The 23146-nt window shown below is 44.6% G+C and overlaps 1 protein-coding gene across 1 annotated transcript; it reads right to left on the bottom strand.

Moving 5' to 3' along the window:
• Window positions 1-261: 261 nt before the first annotated feature.
• On the bottom strand, window positions 262-22586 carry Pygo1 (pygopus family PHD finger 1). Its single transcript, XM_057767105.1, has 3 exons — window positions 21733-22586; window positions 3775-3860; window positions 262-1795 (listed from the first exon to the last, which is right to left on the bottom strand). The coding sequence occupies exons 1-3, from the start codon at window positions 21779-21781 to the stop codon at window positions 677-679; spliced, it is 1254 nt and encodes a 417-aa protein (XP_057623088.1). The 5' UTR covers window positions 21782-22586; the 3' UTR covers window positions 262-676.
• Window positions 22587-23146: the final 560 nt, after the last annotated feature.

The raw sequence follows: 23146 nt of genomic DNA, 5'->3' as shown, positions 1-23146 counted from the left end.
TTCAAAGACCCTTACAGAGGAAGGATCAGGTGTCAAATTCTAACATTAAAAAAAAACATTAGCCGGGCGGTGGTGGCGCACGCCTTTAATCCCAGCACTTGGGAGGCAGAGGCAGGCAGATCTCTGTGAGTTCGAGACCAGCCTGGTCTACAGAGCTAGTTCCAGGACAGGCTCCAAAACCACAGAGAAACCCTGTCTTGAAAAACCAAAAAAAAAAAAAAAAAAAAACATTAAAATCCATTAAACATACACCTCCCCATATTATCACTACACAGATTGTATTCAGATAACACGTTAAATCAGTCTACTCTTGACCTAAATGTGTACTGTCGTATGGTCAAAATTTAGCGGTGAAATAGATATCTTTACTGACTAACTTGTGAAAGTTAAAACTTGCCTACCTTTGTCATACACTATTTTGAAGCTTCAAGAGGCTTTTATGTTTATGATAAATAACAATGAACATTTATTTATAGGTGTCTCTAGAGCACCCCCACACACATTAATCTCATTTAAGACAACAAACACAACAATGAAATGAAGCACAACGTTAGTAAGAACTAAGATGTAGTATTTTTGTGTGTGCCATCTCAAAAAATGTCGAACATTAAAATCCCATGTCACCAAATCCCCGTTCTACACAGAAAAAGGAACCCACGGTAGGCGACAGCCGTGGTTAGGCGTCGCCACCCACAGCAGGTGGACCAAAGGCTTCTCTAGTGCGCATGAGCTGGACATCCTTGTCAGCCATGCACGTATCGCAGCCCCACACTGCCGAGGCCTCAGCCGTCAGGAGCCCGTAGGCTGTCTCCGTCATTCCAGTGCAGATGCGATGAAACCATTTCTGACAAGAGGCCTCACACAGGATGGCATCCTGATCGTCATTCACTTCATTCGTACAAATCCCACACGGGTACACCGGGTCAGAAGACGAATGGCCATGGCGGCTGGGGTGCAGGGAGAACTTGCGGCTTTTGTCGGTGGTGCACAGGTCGGCTGAGCCCCTGGGCTGCCGAGGCTTGTTCTGGGTCCCATTGGCGTGGCTGTTGGTGGCCTCTGCACTACCCGAACGGCTGTTCTCTTGCACGGCATTGTTTCTGTTGACATTTTTTAATTCAGCGTTACTCTGACTGACTGTATCCTCCATATTTAAGTGAGGCGGGTGAGCGGAGGAATTCTGACTCGTGGTTTTGGTTGCTCCTTGGGGAAAGTCTTGTTTGGGAGGTGGCGCTTTCGCTTGACCAAACGCGTTTGGGGGTGGAATAAAAGAATGATTAGGTTCTAACGGAGAGGTAAAATTTGAATTATTTCCAGGGACAAAATTAGATGCCAGGTCAGGGTTAGATACCTGGCCAGGATTCTGTGGGGGAATCTGACTGAAGTTCTCAGCAGAGCTCTGTCTAAAATGCTGACCAGGCATGTTCATGTCCTGAGTCAGCACATTATTGTAAGGTGGGCTTCCGAAACTCGGATTATCATGTGGCCCGAAGTTAAAAGCATGCGGCCGGTTAAAGCCCATGCCCAAGGGATTCTGAGGAAATGGATGTGGTTGATTCCTGAGTGAGTAAGGACCACAGTAGGGGGAAGACATTCTTGCGGGGACGTGGGGTGGCATTCTGAATGTGCTGTAGCCTCCAAAGCCTGGATAACCGGGGTTAAGGTAGGGATTGGACGAAGGCAGTGGTTTATAGGAAATGGTGTTATAGTTGTCATCGAAAGGGTTGGCGGCCACTAGATGGTCGGAGTTTGGATTGGGTGGTGGTGCATACTCAGACAATGGAGGAAAGGAAGGTCCCTGCGAAGAGAATGCAAAGGAAAAGTAGTCTTGATGCAAGAGGTCAGGTTAACAGTTGCTCTCAGCACCCAGAACCTGGCTTTCTCTTACAGCACTAAGAAAATTTAGTATTTTCAACTGCCATCCCAAATGTTTATGCTTAATTACATGTGATAATATATATATATTATCACATGTAATTAAGTATAATATATATACTTACTAAATATATATATATATGGGGCTGGAGAGATGAGTAGTTAAAAGCACTGACTGCTCTTCTAGAGGACCCAAATTTGTTACCCAGCATGTGGCTCACAACTATCTGTAAGCCCAGCTTCAGGGGATCTGACGCCCTCTTCAGGCCTCTACCAGCACTGCATACCCACAATATCACAGATACAAAGAATCGAAAATCAAGTTAAATCATTTTTAAAATGCATGTTTAGGAATGGAAATGAGGCATGTTTTTCTAGCTCAAACCCACTGCTATTTCAAATTCCATTTAACTCTCAAAAAAAAAAAAGCCTATCATTGGCTGGAGAGATGGCTCATCTGTTAAGAACACTGGCTGCTCTTCCAGAAGACCCCTGTTCCATTCCCAGCACTCATCTGGTGGCTCACAACTGCCTGCAACTCCAGATCCAGGGGATCTGATGACTCTCCTGGTCTCACAGGCACCAGAAATGCATGTGGTACACAGACATATATGTAAACCGTCACTCATACACATGAAATAAAAACATCATTTTTTTAAATTTTTATTTTATGTACATTGATGTAAAGGTGTCAGATACTGAGTTACAGACAACTGTGAGCTGCCATGTGGGTGCTGGGAATTGAACCTGTGTCTAAAAACATCATTTTAAAAAGCCTAGCACAGCTTTCATGTATCGCTTGTCTAAAGCTAAATTCTCTCTTAAAACACTAAAGTATTCTAATCACAACTCTTCTTACCCCCAGCCAGGAAGCTGGATAACGGTAAACAGAGTCCAAGGGCTCCCCCCGTTTTTTTTTTGTTTTTGTTTTTAATGTCAAGGGAGCCACAATTAAAGCATTCTCAAAGCTTTAATCTCTACCTCTCTTAATAGAAAAATAATTGTTATGGCTTCAGATATAACAGACAGTGACCAAAAGGGAAACAAACTATAATAGACTCAAAGTAACTCCTACTCATTATCACCAGACGAGTACTTCAGTTGATAGCAACTGAAACCATAACGTAGGGCCAGAGAGAGGGCTCAGTGCTCTATGCTGCTTGGGCAGAGGACTGGGGTTTAGCTCCAAACACCCACACAGCACCTACAAACATGTGTAAATCAGTTCCAGGTGATTCAGTGCCCTCTGCTGGCTTTCCAAGGGTACTGCACACACATGGTACACAGACCATGTACATGTTGCATGGTACATGCAAACACTCATACACATATTAATAAAACCATGAACAAGAAAATAAATTGAAAAGCATAAAGGCCTACATGTATAATTTTTATTACAACCACAAGTTACAATAAAGGAGACTTTCTCTATGATTAATTACTTCATGATAGCCACACAATATTGATTACTACAACAGCAGAGAAATTACTTCAAGTTAAAATTATTTAAAAATCTTTACATAGAAGTACAGGATAGACTGACAAGCAGCACAGGGAGTGCAGAACCCTTCATTAGGCTCTGAAGCAGACAGGAAGCAAAGGACCTGGCCAAATGTAAAAATTCACTTATCCATCTGACCAGGCCAACAAGTGAGAACTGTTACTAAGGAGAACATTGGGCCTGCAGAGACGGCTCAGTGGTTAAGAGCATTCACTGTTTTTCCAGAGGACCCAAGTTCAATTCCCAGCACACATTTCTGGTGGCTCCCAACTACCTGTGACTTAGGTAGGACGCCCTCTTCTGGTCTCCCTGGGTACCTGCCCTCACATGCACACAGACACACACAAACAGACCTTAGAAATAAACAAATAATTTTAAAAGACAAAAGAAAGTCAATTTACCTGTGTACTGCCCTTGCGTTTTTTCTTATCCGGGCTTCCTAGTTGTATATTTGGTCCTCCTAACCCATCCAGTCCACTGTCACCACCTACAAAAAAAAAAAAATTCCTGGTAATATTCCCACTTGGAAGTGAAACTGTTTCACATATCTCATGGCAATTTTTTTTTTTCAAGATAGGGTTTCTCTGTGTCACAGCCCTGACTCTCCCGGAATTTGCTTTGTAGATCAGGCTAGCTTCAGACTCACAGATCTCTGCCTGCCTCTGCCTCCCAAGTGGTGGGATTAAAGGCGTGTGTCACCACTGCCCGGCACATCTCATAGTAATATTATTAAGGCTGGATACAAAGATGGAAAATTATGGGACAGGAAACGGGGAAGGAGCCCCTGCCCGTCCTCAGCTACTGCAGGCAGTCTTCCTTCCAAGCTCTCAAGCCCTTTGCTGCTCTATTGGCTCCTGGTTTCCTGTTGTCAGAGTATGATTTCACATAAGACATCTCTGGAACATCCTATAATTTCACTTACAAAAGACAAAGGAGAAAGGATGAACAAAAGGATTGTAGTCAACCTTCTGAAACATAACGAGAGCCACTAAAATGGCTTATGTAACTAAGATAATTGATTGTGCTCTCCCTAGAGGAGCCCATGCCCACCCTTGGGCGAGTCCGCAAGTTTATTTTTATTTTTTATTGATTTTTTATTGAGCTCTACATTTTTCTCTGCTCTCCTCCCTGCCTCTCCCCTCCCCCTTCAATCCTCCCCCAAGGTCCCCACGCTCCCAATTTACTGAGAACATCTTGTCTTTTTCTACTTTCTACTTCCCATGTAGACTAGATCTATGTAAGTCTCTCTTAGTGTCCTCATTATTGTCTAGGTTCTCTGGGATTGTGATTTGTAGGCTGATTTTTCTTTGCTTTATGTTTAAAAACCACCTATGAGTGAGTACATGTGATCACTGTCTTTCTGTGTCTGGGTTACCTCACTCAAAATGATGTTTTCTAGCTCCATCCATTTTCCTGCAAAATTCAAGCTGTAGTTATTTTTTTTCTGCTGTGTAGTACTCCATTGTGTAAATTACCACATTTTCCTTATCCATTCTTCGTTTGAGAGACATTTAGGCCCCCATGACAAACACGGTCCAGTCATTCCCAGTTACTGTGGAGAATGTGTCTCACCAAAAATTTTTTAAAAATCTACTGCCTACTGTAAAAAACAATACTGTTCTGGATGATCAAATAAATGTGGAGGATGAGTCAAAAACTCAATTAGGACATAGGAAACATATATTCTGGCAGACTTCTATAAATGATCAAAGACCAAAGCTAAGAATGTGTATAAATGGCATTTTTTATTGAACGCCTACTAGACATGAGTGCGGATGTAACTATCATTACTTCAGAATCTTGGCATCCGAATTGGCCTCTTCAAGAGGTAGACGTTCAGTTCCTAGGAATTGGAGCCCTATCTCAGGTAAAACAAAGCACAAGATGAGTAGACAGCATTTTGTGGACTCTTAATGACTTTCAAAGATTACTGGGAAACATTTCCAGCTTACAACCAGCTGTTGGGATAACAGCTGACCTAATAGTTCATTTAAATGAAACTTTAGATGGTGATAAAGATTTACATAGTCCCAGGAAATTAACAGCTGAAGCAGAAAAGGAATTGACAATTGTTGAGGAGAAATTACAGGAGGCACATGTGGATAAGGTGAATTCAAATCTTAATTGTATTCTAGTCATATTGCCTTTCAGAATTTCTCCTATAGGAATTCTAATGCAGAGGGAGGATATTATCTTAGAATGGATCTTTTTACCACATAAACCAAGTAAAAAACTAAAAACCTATATGGAAAAAGTCTCTAAATTAATTATAAAAGGTAAATTGAGGCTTTGTCAATTAGCAGGTACAGACCCAGCAGAGATTATAGTGCCTTTCACTACTATTGAAATTAAAAAGTTATGGGAAGACAATGAACCATGGCAAAGAGCTCATGCTAATTTTTTTTGGAGAAATCAATAGCAATTATCCCAAAAGTGATAGACTTAACCTTTTTTTTTTTTTTTTTTTTTTTTTATTTTCGAGACAGGGTTTCTCTGTAGTTTTGGTGCCCGTCCCAGAACTAGCTCTTGTAGACCAGGCTGGCCTCGAATTCCCAGAGATCCGCCTGCCTCTGCCTCCCGAGTGCTGGGATTAAAGGCGTGCGCCACCACCGCCCAGCTAGACTTAACCTTATAAAGAGAACTTCTTGGATTCTTCCCCCAAATTGTACATTATGTGCCAATAACTGGAGCCTGTACATTTTATATTGATGCAAATAAATCAGGGAAGGCAGGTTACAAATCAGAAGAATTAAGTAACGGTATGGGAGGTCCTTCTGTCTATGTGTTGCTTTTATTGGTTAATGAATAAAGAACTGCTTTGAACCTGTGGCAGGGAAGAACAGAACTAGGAGGGGAAAGCTAGGCTGTGTGCTGGGAGAAAGAAGGGCAGAGTCAGAGAGAAGCTATGGAGCTGCTGGAGACAGACGCTGGGAACTTTACCTGGTAAGCCACAGCCATGTGGTGATACACAGATAAATAGAAATTGGTTAAATTAATATGTAAGAGTTAGCCAATAAGAAGATAGAGCTAATGGGCCAATCAGTTTCTGTGTGATTATTTCAGGTCTAAGCTAGCCGGGTGGCCGAAAACCTACAAGCAGCTCTCCTCCAACAAAGTAAGGTGGAACAAAGCCCTTATAATTCTGTCCAGAAGGCAGAATTATACACTATTCTTATGGTACTCAGGGATTTTAAAGAACCTCTCAATATTGTTACTGATTCACAATATGCAGAAAGAGTTGTCTTGCATATTGAAACCGCTAAATTTATACCAGATAATACAAAATTGACTTCATTATTCATTCAGGTGCAAGACATAATTAGGAATAGGCTTTATCCTATACATATAACACACATCTGATTCCATGCAGGTCTGCCAGGTCCTCTAGCACAAGGTAATGCAGAAATTGATCAATTATTGATTTAAAGAATATTGCAGGCCTCAGAATTTCATTAAAAACATCATGTCAATAGCAAAGGTTTAAAGAAAGAGTTTCCTATTGCATGGCAACATGCTAAGGAGATTATAAAGAGATGTCCTACTTGCTCTTACTATAACCAAACACCATTGCCTGCAGGTACTCAAAGGAATGAAATCTGGCAGATGGATGTGTTCCACTTTGCAGAATTTGGTAAATTAAAACACTATAGACAGGTACTCAGGTTTTCAATGGGCAACTGCCTTGAGTTCAGAAAAGGCTGACTCAGTAATCATGCATTTATTAGAAGTTATGGCCATCATGGGTATTCCTGCACAAATAAAGACAGACAATGGTCCAGCTTATGTACCTAAAAAAATGAAATGTTTTTTTGCCTATTATAATATAAAACACATTATAGGCATACCAAATAATCCTACAGGTCAGGCAATTATAGAAAGATCAAATCAAACTATAAAGGATATGCTAAACAAACAGAAAGGGATGGAAAATACCCCCCAGAAATAGATTGCATAATGCTTTATTAACCTTGAATTTTCTTAACGCTAATGAGAAAGTAACAACAGCAACACAGAGGCACTGGATAATGGAAAAACTTCTAAATTAAATCAACCAATGTATTTCAAGGCTATGATGACCTCACAATGGAAACCAGGAGATATGCTACATTGTGGAAGGGGTTTAGCTTGTATATATATTCGCTCAATATATATATATTGCACTGGTTTTGGAGTTGAACAATGGCTCTGTCCCTCTCTAAATCCAAGTGTGTTATTAAAAGGAACATTTAGAGTTTCTGTCTCATATCAGGAGCCATCTGGTATGGGACAGAAGAAAGACTTTAGGAAAAATTGCACTTTCTCCATGTCTATTTTGTCTATACCATATTCCTTTTTTTTTTGTTTGTTTTTGTTTTGTTTTGTTTTTCGAGACAGGGTTTCTCTGTAACTTTGGAGCCTGTCCTGGAACTCCCTTTGTAGACCAGGCTGGCCTCGAACTCACAGAGATCCGCCTGCCTCTGCCTCCCGAGTGCTGGGATTAAAGGCGTGCACCACCACCACCCGGCTCATATTGAATGTATGTCTCTATGAATAATGTTTAAGGTTTACATGATGAACAATAGACTTTCCTACAGATCCTTTTCCTGCAGCAATCTTTGAAGTTTTCAGGAAGAAGATGGGGCCCCACAGCAACCACTCCACCTGGTTGAGATGACATTGTGATGCTGATAGCGTTACTATAAGACCAGTTTTTGGGTACCAGCTGCTGAAATGGTGCACCTTCTCATGATGTCTGGCCAGAACTCCAAATAAGAACTTTGGAAAAAACCCTACCGACTGCTTGGAAATTGTTTGCAATTATACTAAATAGTAATCTTAAAATTTAACCATCACTTTACTTTTGTAGGATCCCATAAAGAAAACATTGCCCCCATGACAGTGGGAAGCAATTCTAGAAGACAATGCCCCTTCTCCCAAAACAATTTGTCCTCAGAGTTCGGAACACCGTTTAAGGGTTGTTGATTGTTACAGGTAGAGGGTTGGGGTGGAAACTATGTTTATTCAAAAAGAGGGATAATAATAGTGGGTAATAGAGTAAATACTTGTGAGCTATTATTTATGGATAATTTACATTGGTATAGTTTTTATATATTGCTTAATATTGCTTATGTTGTTTGTAATTTTATACTTGATATTTGTTCCTAGTGTATATAGTTTTGTATTGGGTTTGGATTGCTCTTGTTCAGACAAAAGAGGGAGATGATGGAGAACCTTGTTAGTCAATCATCTTTAAGAGGTGGGTCTTAATTATGCGTGGCTTCGATGGGACCAGGGTAAAATGTGTGCACCTCCAGATGTGCTTTCTCTCTGTGCCTTTTCCCGTGGGACGTTGCTGTGCTTGGATTTCTCACCTCCTGTCTCATGAGTTTTCCCCTTATAATAAATAAAACTGTTTTATCCTTAACTAGCCTGGTTATTTCAACACATTACTATTCTATATGTATACATGATATATTTATATTTGGAGAGGTCTGAAGGCATACCACAGGGTGTGTGTGGAGGTCAAAGGACAACTTGGGAGTTGGTTCTCTCCGCCGTGGAATCAGGTTGCGAGGCTATGGCAAGTGCCTTTGCACCAAAGGCCAGGATCTATTTACCTTTAACCTGCGGTGTCATTCTCTCGCTGTGAGAAAGGACTTGCTAGAATAGAGAGGGGCGAGGCTGACTATTCAGCTCAGTTCCAGAGGCTCAGTCACAGCTGCTTGGCCCAGGTACTCTGTCACCATGGTGGTGGGATGAAGAAAATGCTGTACCTCCAGGTAAACGCGATGCCAAGAGCAATTAAGAAACAGAGGCTGGGATACTGATCTCAAAGGCACAGCCCCTCTAGGCCCCACCCCAAGCGGCACTCCCCCCCGGGACCAAGAGTTCAACACATGAGCCTAGCTGTGTAGCTCTAAACCCAGGGGTCTCTGAGGGGTCAACTCTTCAAGGGTGGCTCCTGCAACCCGCTAGGTTCCAGTGGCCTTGGCTTCTCTCTCATTCTGTTCACTAAATCCTGAGTGTAAAAGTGTTCCCTGCAGGCCTCTCTATCGTCTCCAGGGTTTCCTTTTGGGTTAGCACCTCTTTCTGTCTGCCTTTTAAAAAAAAATTTTGTCCACTTATTTTATTTTTTATTTTTTATTACTTTATAAATAATACCAATCAAATTAATTTTTATTTTTAATGTCTCAGACCACCCTTGAACTTACAATCCTAGACCTCCATGTGCCATCACACCTGGAGCTTCAGATGAACATTCCTTTAGTCAATTCCTTGCACAAAATTATACTGTAAGTTAAACTATAGTTGAGGAAGATGATTCAACAGGTAAAGGATTCCCGGGACCTACATTATGAAAACATTATGAAACAAGAGAATCAGCTCTCTCTTGTAAGTTGATCCCTGATCTCCACATAGGTGCCTTCATTCACACATACCCATACACCATACACACACACACACACACACACACACACACACACACACACACACACACACGTAATGAACTGAATTATATGTCTGATGAATGTTTCCTTGCCTGGAAGGTGTGAGGTACCTAGATTTTACAGGCTGTTTTTGTTTCCTGTAAACTGGAAGACAAGGTGCTTGTTCATATTAAATTCCTGCTTTTACAAGTTTGCCAAACACACTGTGACTTGTTCTTCCACCAGCAGGTAAGGGATTTCTTTCTTTCTTTCTTTCTTTCTTTCTTTCTTTCTTTCTTTCTTTCTTTCTTTCTTTCTTTCTTTCTTTTCTTTCTTTCGGCAAGGTATTTCTGTTGGCTTTTTTAAACATGTGTGAGCACAAGTACACACATGTCACAGCTCATGTGTGGCGGTCAGATGACAACCCTCAAGTTGGTTCCTTACTACTGCCTTAGGGGAGCTTGGAACCAAACTTGGGTCCTTTGCCCTGTTCATAAGCACCTGGACCTGCTGGGCCACCTCGCTGGCCTTGGATGTTTTCCTTTATGTTCGCTATAATTTTATACAGTGCAAATTATCATGTTTGACTATTTAAAACAATGACCACTTAGCACATGCAACACACTGACTTAGATCACGATGAATCCCTTTTAAATGGGGCGAATACATCCTGACTCATTCCATTAGGCTGAGATTGCCTTGATATGATACCAAGACCAGAAAAAAGTAAAAAGAAAAAAAAAGCAAACAAAAATCTACATACCAACATCTATTAGAATTATTAACACAAGCCAGGTGGTGGTGGCTCAAGCCTTTATTTAGTCTTAGCACTGGAGGAGGCAGAGGCAGGCGGATCTCTGTGAATTCAAGGCCAGCATGGTCTACACAGTGAGTTTCAGGACAGCCAGGCTGTGGAGAGAGACTTCATCTCAAAAATAAAAAAAAAAAAAAAAAAAAGAAAGAAAAAGAAAAAAAAAGAAAGAAAGAAACTACCACTTTCAGTATACATAGTACTGAGGAGCAAACTCAGGACTTAATGCTTGCTATGCAAGCACTCTGCTGAGTTACACCCCCAACTCCATGGGATTTTGCTGTCTTTTATTTGTATTATACTGCTGTGGGATGCCTTTCTGTACACTGTGAATATTTGTTACTCTCATTGGTTGACAGAAAAAATTGCTTTGGCCTATGGCAAGGCAGGATAGAGCCAGGTAGGAAATCCAAACAGAGAAGAAGGGAGGAATCTGGCTGGGAGGTGGTGGCGCACGCCTTTAATCCCAGCACTCGGGAGGCAGGGGCAGGCGGATCTCTGTGAGTTTGAAGCCAGCCTGGTCTACAGAGCAAGTTTTAGGACAGGCTACAAAGGTACACAGAGAAACCCTGTCTCGGGGGAGTCTGGGACAGGCCGGCCAGCTGCTGAGGAAATAAGACATGTAAAAAATGACGTAACAAGCCATGAACCACGTGGCAAAGTATAGATAAAAAGTATGGGTTAATTTAAATGTTTAATTTAATTTATTAGAGCTAGCTAACAATAAGCTTGAGCCATTGGTCAAGCATTTATAAGTAAGCCTCTGAGTGATTATTCAGGAACTGGCAGGTGGGATTAAAAAAAAAAACCCTGACTATATTTTCTTTTTTGGGTATGAGTGTTTTGCTTGTATATATGTCTACCAAACATATGTATTGTCCACATGGCCAGAAGAGAGAGTTGGATCTCCTAAAACTCAGTTACAGATGGCTGTTAGTCATGTGGGCATTAGGAATTGAACCCAGGTCTTCTGGAAGATCAGACAGTGTTCTTAATCTTTGACCCATCTCTCTAAAATCTTGCTGTTTTAAAATCAGGGTCTCACTCTGTAGCCCTGGCAGATCTCCAACTCATGGCAACCATGAGCGGCTTTAACCTCCAAACTGTTCTAAGGCCTGCACCAGCACACAGGCTCTTATCACCAATCTCTGAGTTGTTCACCACTATTTTCCCTTCCTTGAAATGTGTGATAGTTTGATGGCACTGCCCCCCCCAGGGCTCACAGGGAGAGGCACTACTAAGAGGTGTGGCCTTGGAGTGGGTGTGGCATTGGAGGAAGTCACTAAAGGGAGCTTTGAAGTTTCAGATGCTCAAGGCAAATCCAGTGTTAATCTCTCTTACTGTTGCCTGTGGGTCCAGATGTAGAAGTCTCAGCTACCTCCCCAGCACCTTGTCTGCCTGTCTGCATGTTGCCAAGCTTCTGGCCATGCTGATAATACACTAAACCTCTGAATCTGTAACCCAGCCCCAATTAGATATTTTCTTTTGTAAGAGTTGCTGTGGTACTGGGCAGTAGTGGCACACACCTTTAATCCCCAACACTTGGGAGGCAGAGGCTGGCGGAGCTCTGCAAATTCAAGGCCAGCCTTGCCTGGTCTTAGAGCAAGTTCCATGACTGGCTTCACAGCTACTGGAAAACCCTGTCTCTTGTGTGGGGGAAGGATTGCTCTGGCCACGGTAACTCTTCACAATGATAAGATAAAAACAGGGTTGCTGTGGTCATTATATCTCTTCACAGCGATAAGATAAAATGCTTTCCTGTTTTATGACTCATTTAGTTCTATCTTCTGTCACATTAATTTTAGCAACATGATCTAATATTAAGAATTATTGGGGAGTGCTAGAGGGATGACTCAGTAATTAAGAGTGTTTGTTACTCTTGTAGAGGACCTAAGTTTAGTTCCCAACACCCACACTGGGAAACTCACAGCCATGTATAACTCAGCTCCAGGAGATCCGAGGCCCTCTACTGGTCTCCTCAGACTCCTGTACATACACAGAAATAAAAATAAAAATCTGTAAAAAAAAATAATAATTATAGGGGCTAGCAAGATGGTTCAATGGGCAAAGATGCTCGCTATCAAACCTGGTCATCTGAGCTCCATCCCCCAAACCTACATGGTAGACGAGGAGAACCAAATCCTGAAAGTTGTCCTCTGCCCTCCACAAGTGTCCTGGCAACCTTCCCCTCTGCCCCAGCAAAAAAACCATTTTTTTTAAAAAAATCGCAGAGAGTTAGGGCTGCAGGAGGGCACTTGCCTAGCAGGTGCCCTGCATCCAGGGTCTTGCACCTGGATTTGACCCTCAGAATGTCAACCCTCTCCTCCAAGCAGAGCTATAAGTATTCCCTATGCAGTAACCTTTTCTTAGAAATCTGTTACACTCCACGTGCTTCCCGCTTGGAGTTCACGTAGTTTAGCAATTCCAGCTTTTGTTCTGAAAGCCTCAGGGACGGTGACTGTTCCCTATAGTTACCACCTCCAAGAAAACTTTAATATCCTACTGCGGTCACTTCCATTTGCCATCTGCTAATGACTTGGTTTAATCATGTGGTTTCTGTCTCCAGAACAGATACCGACTGAAAAGCCTCTCAAGTCCCACCAGGCAGATACAGCTGTGAAGTTCACTCGCCTCAGATGTCTGGCTTGCTGTCAGGGGAGCTACTTTCCCCCTGGTAACAGATGAGCACACAGTGGCACTGACACAGTCAAGATGCTATTGTTTAACCTTTCTTTATTCTTTGGGTTTTTTTTTTTTCAAGACAGGATTTCTCTGTGTAGCTTTGTAGTCTGTCCTGGCATTCACTCTCTGTAGACCAGGCTGGCCTCAAAATCACAGAGATCCTCCTCCCTCTGCCTCCCAAGTACTGGGATTAAAGGCGTGCGACACCACGACCCGGCCCAATGTACATAAAAAAGTTTTCTTGTGTATAGGTCTTTTGCTCACATGTATATCTGCACCGGATGCATGCAGTGCACACAGTGGACAGAAGAGGTATCAGATCCTCTGCAACTGGAGTCACAGGCAGATGGGAGCCCTCATGTGGGTGCTGGGAATCCAACCTGGTCCTCTAGAAGAGCAGCCAGTGCTCTGAACTCCTGAGCCATCTCCCCAGCCCCACAAGGCACTATATTTGAAGTGATAGCATTAACATTTGATATTCACTAGCATTTCACAGAACTAAAAGCAAACTGAAGAGTACTATTTTCTTCATTAAGGGGGATTTTTTCTTTTTCTCTTTTATGTTTTACTTCCCTGTTATTTATTTATTTATTTTTTTGAAACATGGTTTTGTGTAGCCCAGGTTGGCTATTAACTCACCATCTAGATGAGGATGACCTTGAACTTCTGATCTTCCAGCCTTTACCTCTCAGTGCTAGGATTATGGGCACAAACCACTACTCTGAAATTATACAACCCTGGGAACAGAATGCAGGACATCCTCATGCTGAGCAAACACTCTGTTAACTAAGCTAGAGTCCAGCACAAGAGAGTGTCTAAAAGGTCCTCTAGGGCTTGAGAAAAGACATTAAGTTGGAAAAGTTATATTTTGTTCTTATATTTTACTTATTTATATTTATTTAAGTGGTGCTGGGATTGAACTCAGAGCCTTTCACAGGTGAGGCAAATACTCTACTTCTGGGTTATTCCCAGTGTTTTCTTTCATTTTTAGATACATTTAGTGACTCTCTGCTTTGGAAGGTGAGGATACGATTTCATAGCTCCTCCTACTTTTGTCTGTCTTTTTTTGTTTTCATTACATTTATTTATGTACTGTGTGTGTGTGTGCGCGCGCGCGCGCGTGTGTGTGTGTGTGTGTGTGTGAGAGAGAGAGAGAGAGAGAGAGAGAGAGAGAGAGAACTCACACAAGAGCATATACTTGTGCTCCATGGTGGAGGCAGGCAGACCTCTGTGAGTTCGAGATCAGCCTGGTCTACACAATGAGTTCCACGCTAATCAGGACTACGCGGTAAGAAGCTGACTTATAAGAAAGAGGGTGTGGGCTGGAGAGCTGGCTAAGTGTTTTTTTTTGTTTTTGTTTTTTTTTTTTTTTTTTTGGATTTTCGAGACAGGGTTTCTCTGTGGTTTTGGAGCCTGTCCTGGAACTAGCTCTTGTAGACCAGGCTGGTCTCGAACTCACAGAGATCCGCCTGCCTCTGCCTCCCAAGTGCTGGGATTAAAGGTGTGCGCCACCACTGCCCGGCTAAGTGGTTTTGAACACTCGTTTTTGCAGCGAACATAGGTTCAATTACTAGCACCCACACTCTGGGTCACAAGCATTTGTAATCCAAGGGATTCGATGCCACCTTCTGTTTCTGTGGACACTGGACATCCATGTAGTATACATACATGCAGGAAAAACATTCACGCACATAAAATTTTCAAAAAATCCCAATCAGCAATCTGCATACTTTGTCCTGAGTATATTAAGAGACACTCAAGCCAGGTGCCATGCCAAGCACACAGGAGGAGCCCAAACAGTATTCCTTGAGACTAAACTACACCAGAAGCTCGTCCCATTTTAGCTTGTATCTATGACACATACCTATAACCTCAACCAAGGAGTAAAACACGTAACTTCCATTCAACATGCTAAGGACACAGTTGTGGGCTGGAGAGATGGCTCCACAGTTGGATGCAGTAGCTGCTGTCAGCACAGGAGGTTTGCCCAGTATTCACAATAGGGGCTAGAAATGCCGGTAACTCAACCTCCAAGGTAGACAATGTTCCCCTCTGGCCATGTGGGCTCCTGCGTACATACACACGCCACGCACGGGGTCGGGGTGGGTAAGAGCAGAGGGTGGGGACACACACACACACACACACACACACAGAAAGAAATAAAATAAAACTTTTTAAAAATTACCCCAGCTGGGCAAGATGGCACACACCTTGAATCGCTACACTCCAGAAGGTGAGAGGCAGATCTCTGTGAGTTCCAAGGCAGTCTGATCTACATAGTGGGTTCCAGGCTAGCCAAGGTTATATGGTAAAAAACTCTATGGGTGGTCGCAGCGCTCACTCGGAAGGGAGAGACAGGAGGATCTGTGGGGTTCAAGGCTAGCCTGGTCTACAGAGCTAGTTTCAGGACAGCCAGGACCCTGTCTTGAAAAACCAACAATAACAAAACCACACAGGGGGCTGGAAAGATGGCTCAGCAGTTAAGAGCACTGGCTGCACTGTGTGGCGATGGTGCATGCTTTCAATCTCAGCACTCAGGAGGCAGACGGATCTCTGTGAGTTCGAGGCCAGCCTGGTCTACAGAGTGAGTTCCAGGACAGCCAGGACTTCAAAGAGAAACCCTGTCTCAAAAACCAAAACAAAACAAAGAGCACTGGCTGCTCTTCCAGAGTGCTAGGTTTCAGTTCTCAGCACCCACATGGTGCCTCACGGCTGCCTGTAACCCCGGTGCCAGGGGACCAATGCCTTCTTGCCTCTGCAGCCTTCTATGTGCATGTGGTGCACATACACTCATTCAGGTATGCACACTTGCACATAATAATAAACCAAATTAAAACACCCAAATTCCCCCACGTATCCCTCATAAATCCACCCTTCTTTTTACGCATGTGACATGTTCTCTTGGCGTTCCCCCTTCCTGGCAGCCCTCTCTCCCTCTGCCTTTCTGAGCCTTCTCCATCTGTCTCCCAAATGTTAGTGTTTTCCACGCTTGTGACCTCAAGGCTCTTCTCACTGTTCGTTCTCCTGGGGAAGCCTGCGTGTTCCCAAGACGTTAATTAGTAGTCACCTGTTTACCTCCAACTTCCAGATTTCTATTTCTGGCTTCAGTCACAAGCCATGACAGGCACATTCAGAGCACACGCTGGAATACCCTGGGGGTGGGGGGTGTGAGGTGGGGTTGGGGATAGAGTCAATGGACTTAGAGCCAAGCTCAGATCCCTGATGATTTACTGTGCTGTACGCAGTCCAATGTTCTACACGGGAACCTTGACCCCGCCTCCTGCTCTTCCACTGAAGCGCTTCAGGTACTTCTACCCCATTTCTCTATCCTCAACCCTAACCCTCCACGCCCTTCCTAGTGGGGCACTTCCTAGATACTATTAGTGATATCGACGGTTAGTATATGAATGGCATTTCTCTTTATTTTATTATCTCTTTATCATCGCCCTTGTCCCTTATGTTACTGCTAAATGTGAAAGCTTGCAATTCCTTCTGCACTTCTGAATTTCTATTTTTCTTTCTATTCTTAGGGTCCCCCCCCCATGACTCCTCCATAGGAATTGGTTTTTTAATGTTCTTGTCTCTGCAGAGACAGTGTCTCAGGTACTACAGGTGGATACCTAACTCACTATGTAGCCATGAATGACTTTGAACTTGGCCCCCCTACCATGTTTTTTGCTGTTGTTTCATTCTTTTATTTCTAGTTTGCTTTGTTTTGTTGAGAAAGGCTCTCTCTATTAATAGCTCCTGGAACTCACTCTGTAGACCAGGCTGTCCTCAAACTCACAGAGATCCACCTGCCTCTGCCTCCCAAGTGCTGAAGTTAAAGACCATGTGCCTTCTCATCCAGTTTATCTGGACCTGGGATCAGATCCAGGGCTTCCTAAATGCTAGGCAAACGTTCGTATCTCTGACTCCTCCATAAGCATTTTGTTGTTGTTGCTTTAGGTAGAGTCAGTTTTGGAGATATTTAAGACAGGGTTTCTCTGGGTATCCTTTGATGTCCTGGAACTCACTCATTGTCCTTGAACTAACAGCGATCCACCTGCCTCTGACTCTTGAGTTCAGGGATCAAAGGTGTGCGCCATCAGCGCCCAGGGAGCTATGATACTTTGGATCTACAGAGCATGGTACAGTGAAGTCCTCAGTCAATGACATCTCGTTTTATCACATCTAAGTTCTATCTCTATTAGTTTCTTATTCATCCATTCGTTCATTGTGTGTGGAAGAATATATGTGCCACCGCATACAGGTGTCTGCCAGTCAAAGGGTAAGCTTTTCTTCCTTCTGTCTACTTGTGAGTTCCATGAGCCCAACTCAGGTCACCAGGCTTTACATAGCAAACACCTTCACCTGCTGAGTCATCTTGAGTTTTTTTAAGATTTATTTTTATTATTATTTTAAATTATGTGTATGTGTGTGTGTATGTTTGAGTGTGAGTGCAGGTGCCCTTGGAAAGAAAAAAGCTTTGGTCCCCCTGGAACTTAAATTTCAGGCCCTTGTAAACTATCCTTGTAAGCGCCTGCACTGGGAATTCAGCTTGGGTCCTATGCAAGAGCAGTGAGCACGTCTCCAGTCCCTATATTCCAGTCCCCATATTCCCATATTCTATATTGCTTTCTTTTTTTTTGAGTTAGACTCATTTACAGAGGAGTAAAATATAATAAAATAAAAAATAAAAAGAAACAGTGAAGGTTTCTTTCAAAACAAGGGCCTTTCTGCAGAGTCCTGGCTGTTCTGGAACTCACTATGTAGACCAGCTATGTAGACCAGGCTGGCCTCAAACTCACAGAGATCCACCCACTCTGCCTTCTGAGTGATGGGATTAAAGGTGTGCTCCATAATTTCCAGTTTTATATTAATTTCTTAACAATTCATTTAAGGTTGTGGAGCGATAGCTCAGGGGTTTAGAGAACATGCTGCTCTTGCAGAGGACAGGAGTTTGGTTCCTGTCACCCATATAAGGTTGCTCATGAGTGTAACTCCAGCTCCAGGGCATCACATGCCCTCTGCTTTCAAGATCACTGCTACTCATGTGCACATACACCCCCATCTAGACATAAACTGAAATAAATCTCTTTAAAAAACCATTCATTTCAATTGAAATATATGTATATATATGGCAGCGTTATACATATATGTATGTAAATCTTTTCCTAAACCAGGAATTTAATGAAATTTTGTAACATACATGAACTAAACACATAACTATTACAAAGGTCTGCCCGTAAAGAACAAGTAGTTGGGACTCTCTGAAAAGCTCCACTCAAGAGTCTATGCCCTATAAAAGCCACAGCTTGCAGTCTCAAAAACCTGGATAGTTACAACAACAACCCAGAGCAGCTAATTTCAATAGAACTGTGCTTCATACAAGCTCAGACAGTAGCTGCATGTGTTCATGCATGCCTGCAGTCCCCACACTCAGGAGACTGAGGCAGGGGGATGCCTGAAGTTTGAACCAGCTTGGAGCACATAACATGAACCTTTTTTTTTTTAATTTTTCGAGACAGGGTTTCTCTGTAGCTTTTTGGTTCCTGTCCTGGAACTAGCTCTTGTAGACCAGGCTGGCCTCGAACTCACAGAGATTCGCCTGCCTCTGCCTCCCGAGTGCTGGGATTAAAGGCATGCGCCACCACCGCCCGGCTCATGAACCTTTTTTTAAAACAAACAAAAAACAAGAACAACAAAGGAACACAGAACCTTTATGGACTACGAACCAGTTCCAAGATGTCTGTTAAAACTGATGTATTTGGAAATAAGTTTTTATAAAAATACTCACCATGAAGTAAAAATATTGGCTGTGTGTTTTTAAAAGCGATTCTTAGAGTTTGGGATTCAACTCTTAGACTATTCTTGAGCTGAGAATTGAGCCCATTCCCTACGGCTGATGTGGGACTTGATGCTGCAAGAGCAACAAATGATACTGCAACAATGCAAAGGATTACCTGTGTTCTTGCCCACAGGATGAGATACCGACGGATTCTACTTAGCCTTACATTTGGTTAGGACTGACAGCTAAGATCACAGGCATAAACCTGAGAGCTCTTTCCTTTCCTTTAATCCCAAAGCAATTTATAATAATAGACGAAATTGTATTGCAAACATCTCAGGGGAAAAGTCCATCTGGGAAAGGCGTAAGCCTTAAAGGCTGTGGCACCTCATAATCACAAACAAAACAGGGGTATGGTATTTCTCCAACTGGGGTATTGGGCACACACCTTTAATCCCAGAACTCCCTGAAAAGGCAGGTAGATCTCTATGAGTTCCAATCACACAGATAGTCAGTTCCAGGAGAGTCAGGGCTATGTAGTAAGACACTGTCTCAAAAAACTAAACAAACAAAACACAAACAAACAAACAAAAACCCCACCACCACAACAAAACTGACCAAATGGAAGGCTGTCTGGACAAGACTTTAAAAGCAATGCTCTGCTATAAGTTAAAACTTCTGTTTAAATGATTGAAAAGTCCATTTCTCTTTTTCTGCATGTCTCTGTGCACGTGGAGGTCAGGGGCTGATCCCTCCACCCCACCCATTTTTTGAGACAGGGATTTTCTGTGTAACAGCCCTGGCTGTCTTGGAACTGTTTCATAGACCAGGCTGGCCTCGAACTCACTAAGATATGCCTGCCTCTGCCTCCCAAGTGCTGGGATCAAGTGTGCACCACCACTTCCCGGCCAAGAACTGATTCTTGATTGTTTTCTAACTTATGTATCTTGGCAGGGTCTCTCACCTGAAACCCAAAGCTCACTGAGTCAGCTGGTCTAGCCTGCTCTGGGGATCGCCTGTCTCCCCTTTCACCTGCCTGAATGACAGGAAAGTTGCCACACTTGCCTGGCTTTTACCTAGGTGCTGGGGACCTCACACTTGTTATACAAGTGCTTTGTCCTCAAGCTCCAGAAAGGGGAATTCTACCTAAAAAGCTGAGAAAACATCTTTTGGATCTCACAGCTCTGGCATCGTGAGGCAGTTCAGTTCTGTTTCCTCCAGTCACCCTAACCAAAACATCAATGGATGCCTAAGTCAGTCAAGTCAAGCGGGAATTTATCTTACTAGGTACTGATGTGTGGGCACCTTACCTTCGTTTGGGTGAAAGGATTGCTGCAGTAGACTCCCTGCTCCAGCCCCTTCCCCCCAGTCTTACTTTCTATGCAACACTCAGGTAAACCCTATTAGAAACTCGGTCACTGCTCTGTTCACAAAACTGTTCAGTCCTTTCTCAGATACCTCAGAGAAAAAGCGTCTTTCTCTTGGACAGGGTCTCAGTATGCAGCCCTAGTTGGCCTGTAACTCACTTTTGTAGACCAGGCTAGCCCCAAACTCACAGCGATCAACATGCCTCTGCTTCTGGAGTGCTGGAACTAAAGGCCTACCAACCACTCTGGCAAAAGTCAAAACCTTAATGACTCTCAAGACACACTCCCCTAACCTTAGCCCACCAGAACTGGAAGTTCTGTCTATCCTGGCTCAGCTTGCCACAGTTACCACAGCTTCCTTTCCAGTGCTTACACAGGCTAATCAGACTTCGGTTCCTTTTGCCTGGAGTGCCCTTCCTTCCCCCAGGTATGACTGGGATTGTGCGATCTTCCTCTCAGCCGTCTTCCAGGTGAGACTTTCATCACCCTGCCTCCCCTCCCACTGGTCTTTTCTACCCCCATTTCATGGAAATATTTTGCACAGTACCTGACCATGCATGTTGTTTACTGAGTGTGTGCACTCCTGCGTGAAGAACATCTATCTACATTCTTTATTCAGTGTTTTAACCTGTGCCAAGAGCAGTACCTAGCACATAGTACATGTTCAACAAATATTTGCACAATGAACAAACTTGGAGACTCTCAGACTTAGAAACCCATCCAAAGCTGGGAATAAGAGCTGGCAGGTAGCCACACATTCCCAGATGGTATTTGGTGGTGTGTGTGTGTGTGTTTTAAACTTACATGCAGTACCTTTTGTTCAGTACATCCTTCTCTCTGATTTTTTCGAGACCGTAAGAGGCATTCAAATTCCTTACTAGTTTGCAAGGAAGAAAACCAATGATGCAGAAAGCTGATTTCTGGATGATTCGATTCTTAATCTTATTGGTTAATAAAGAAAACGCCTTCTGAATGTATCTAGTTTCTCTCCCTAAACTAAAGAAAAATATAGCGAATATGTGTTGCCTTTTGGAGGGAGGTGCTTCCTCAAAGCGCCTCAACTCTCTAGCAGTACAACTTAGTTTTCTGGGGGGTGGGGATGGGTATTGTTCGCGGGTGTCTCTTTTTAGCCCGGAGGTGTCTATTGTGCTGTGTGGTGGGAAGCAGGAGAGGAGTCTGGTAGGAAGGGATGCTGAGCGACGCACGTCTGCACACAAAGTGGGGAACCCGCGCGCCTAGGGCCGCGCACTTAGGCCCGGGCCGCCCCGGTGGCCTCCCCGTGGCCCCGCACTCCCCCGATCCTCCCGACCCTGCTCGGTTACCTCGAACTCTCTTTAGCGCGATGGGCTCCTTGTCCTGTTCCGCTGACATTACCGACCGCCGCGCATGGCTCGCCCCCGGGCCGCGGGAAGCCGGCGTCTTTGATGCGGTGGCCCCTCCTCCTCCGGGTCCTCCTTCTAGTCCTCCGGGTCCTCCTCCTGGTCCCCGGGGTCCTCCCGGCCGAGCTCGGAGCCCAGGTCGGGCGGGCCGCGGACTGACTTTGAAAAGTTTGGGAGGCGGCCGAGGCCTCGGGGCTCTGCACACACGCGGGGCTCAGCCGGGCTCAGGGCCGCGGCCTGGGGGCGGCGCCCGCGCCCGGCCCGCAGAATACGCGCGCCCTGGGCCGCGTTGCGCTGCGCTCCGCCCGCGCGCGGGGGAGACGCGGCCTCCGCGGACACAAAAGCCCCCGGCCTGCAGTGGCCGCTCGGGGGATGTGGCGCGGTCCCGCGGCCTCCCCGCCCCGCCTGTGCTCTACAGCCCAGCACGGGGCCGGGCCTCGGGGGCGGGGACCCAGGGCGCGCGGAGCCCCGCACCCTCACCCGCACGGAGCTCCGGGGCCGCGGCCTCGCTTGCGGGCTGCGCTGCGCTCCGGGGCCGTGCGCACCAGGCCCCGCGTTAACCCTGCACCCCTATGCGCCGGGGTCCCTGCGCCCTCCAAGGCCCAGTACCCCCAGCTCTGCGTCTCCCGTCTGCGTCCCGCAGCTCGGGCTCCACGCTCTCCGCTGCCCTCCAAGGCCCAAGACTCCCTGGTTCCGCGCACCCCGTGCAGGGCGCAAGGGCGCAACGTCCTGCTCTGCGCTCCCCGTCGCCCTCCAAGGCCCCAAACCCTTCAATTCTGCGTCCAGCTCCTCTGCGCCCCGGGCTGCTCTCTGCCCTCCAGTCCCCAAGATCCCAGGCTCCACGCCTCTCTGCACGCCCGGCCCCAGCCTCCCCAAGGAAACTGCAGCTCCCAACTTCATCCCAGCCCCAGCAGGCATCTTGGCCTCGCAGTCGGATTTCAGGAAAACTTTGTCAGAGAAAGTGGCATAGTTCTTAGGTGGGTGTGTGGACGCCCCACATTCCCCGTGCCCATGGTTCGAACTCATGTTTCTGCAACGCCCCCTGCCTTGGCTATGTAATAACTGGGCTCTTCAAAACAGAATTAACAGGAGAAGAGCACTGGGAAAAGGGGCCTTACGTGGGCGAGCTGTAGGGAGATCCCCCACGCCAAACCAAGGAGACTGTGAATTAGATTTGACTGGTAGTTCCCATTTTCCCCTTGGGCTATGTGACCTGGGACAAATGAGGCACGGACTCTTGACGTTCAGTTTCTGATTTATCAAGTGAGTGGTGCTTCGTCTCTAAGATGTCTTCTAACTCTGACATTCTTTGATGAACTTTCATGAGGTTTCCTGGTTTGTTAGGTTTTCTACTTAC

Source organism: Chionomys nivalis, chromosome 4, assembly GCF_950005125.1.
Source record: "Chionomys nivalis chromosome 4, mChiNiv1.1, whole genome shotgun sequence".
Taxonomy (NCBI): Eukaryota; Metazoa; Chordata; class Mammalia; order Rodentia; family Cricetidae; genus Chionomys; species Chionomys nivalis.
Note: the sequence above shows the minus strand (reverse complement) of the source record. Positions and strands in the feature narration are given on the sequence as shown.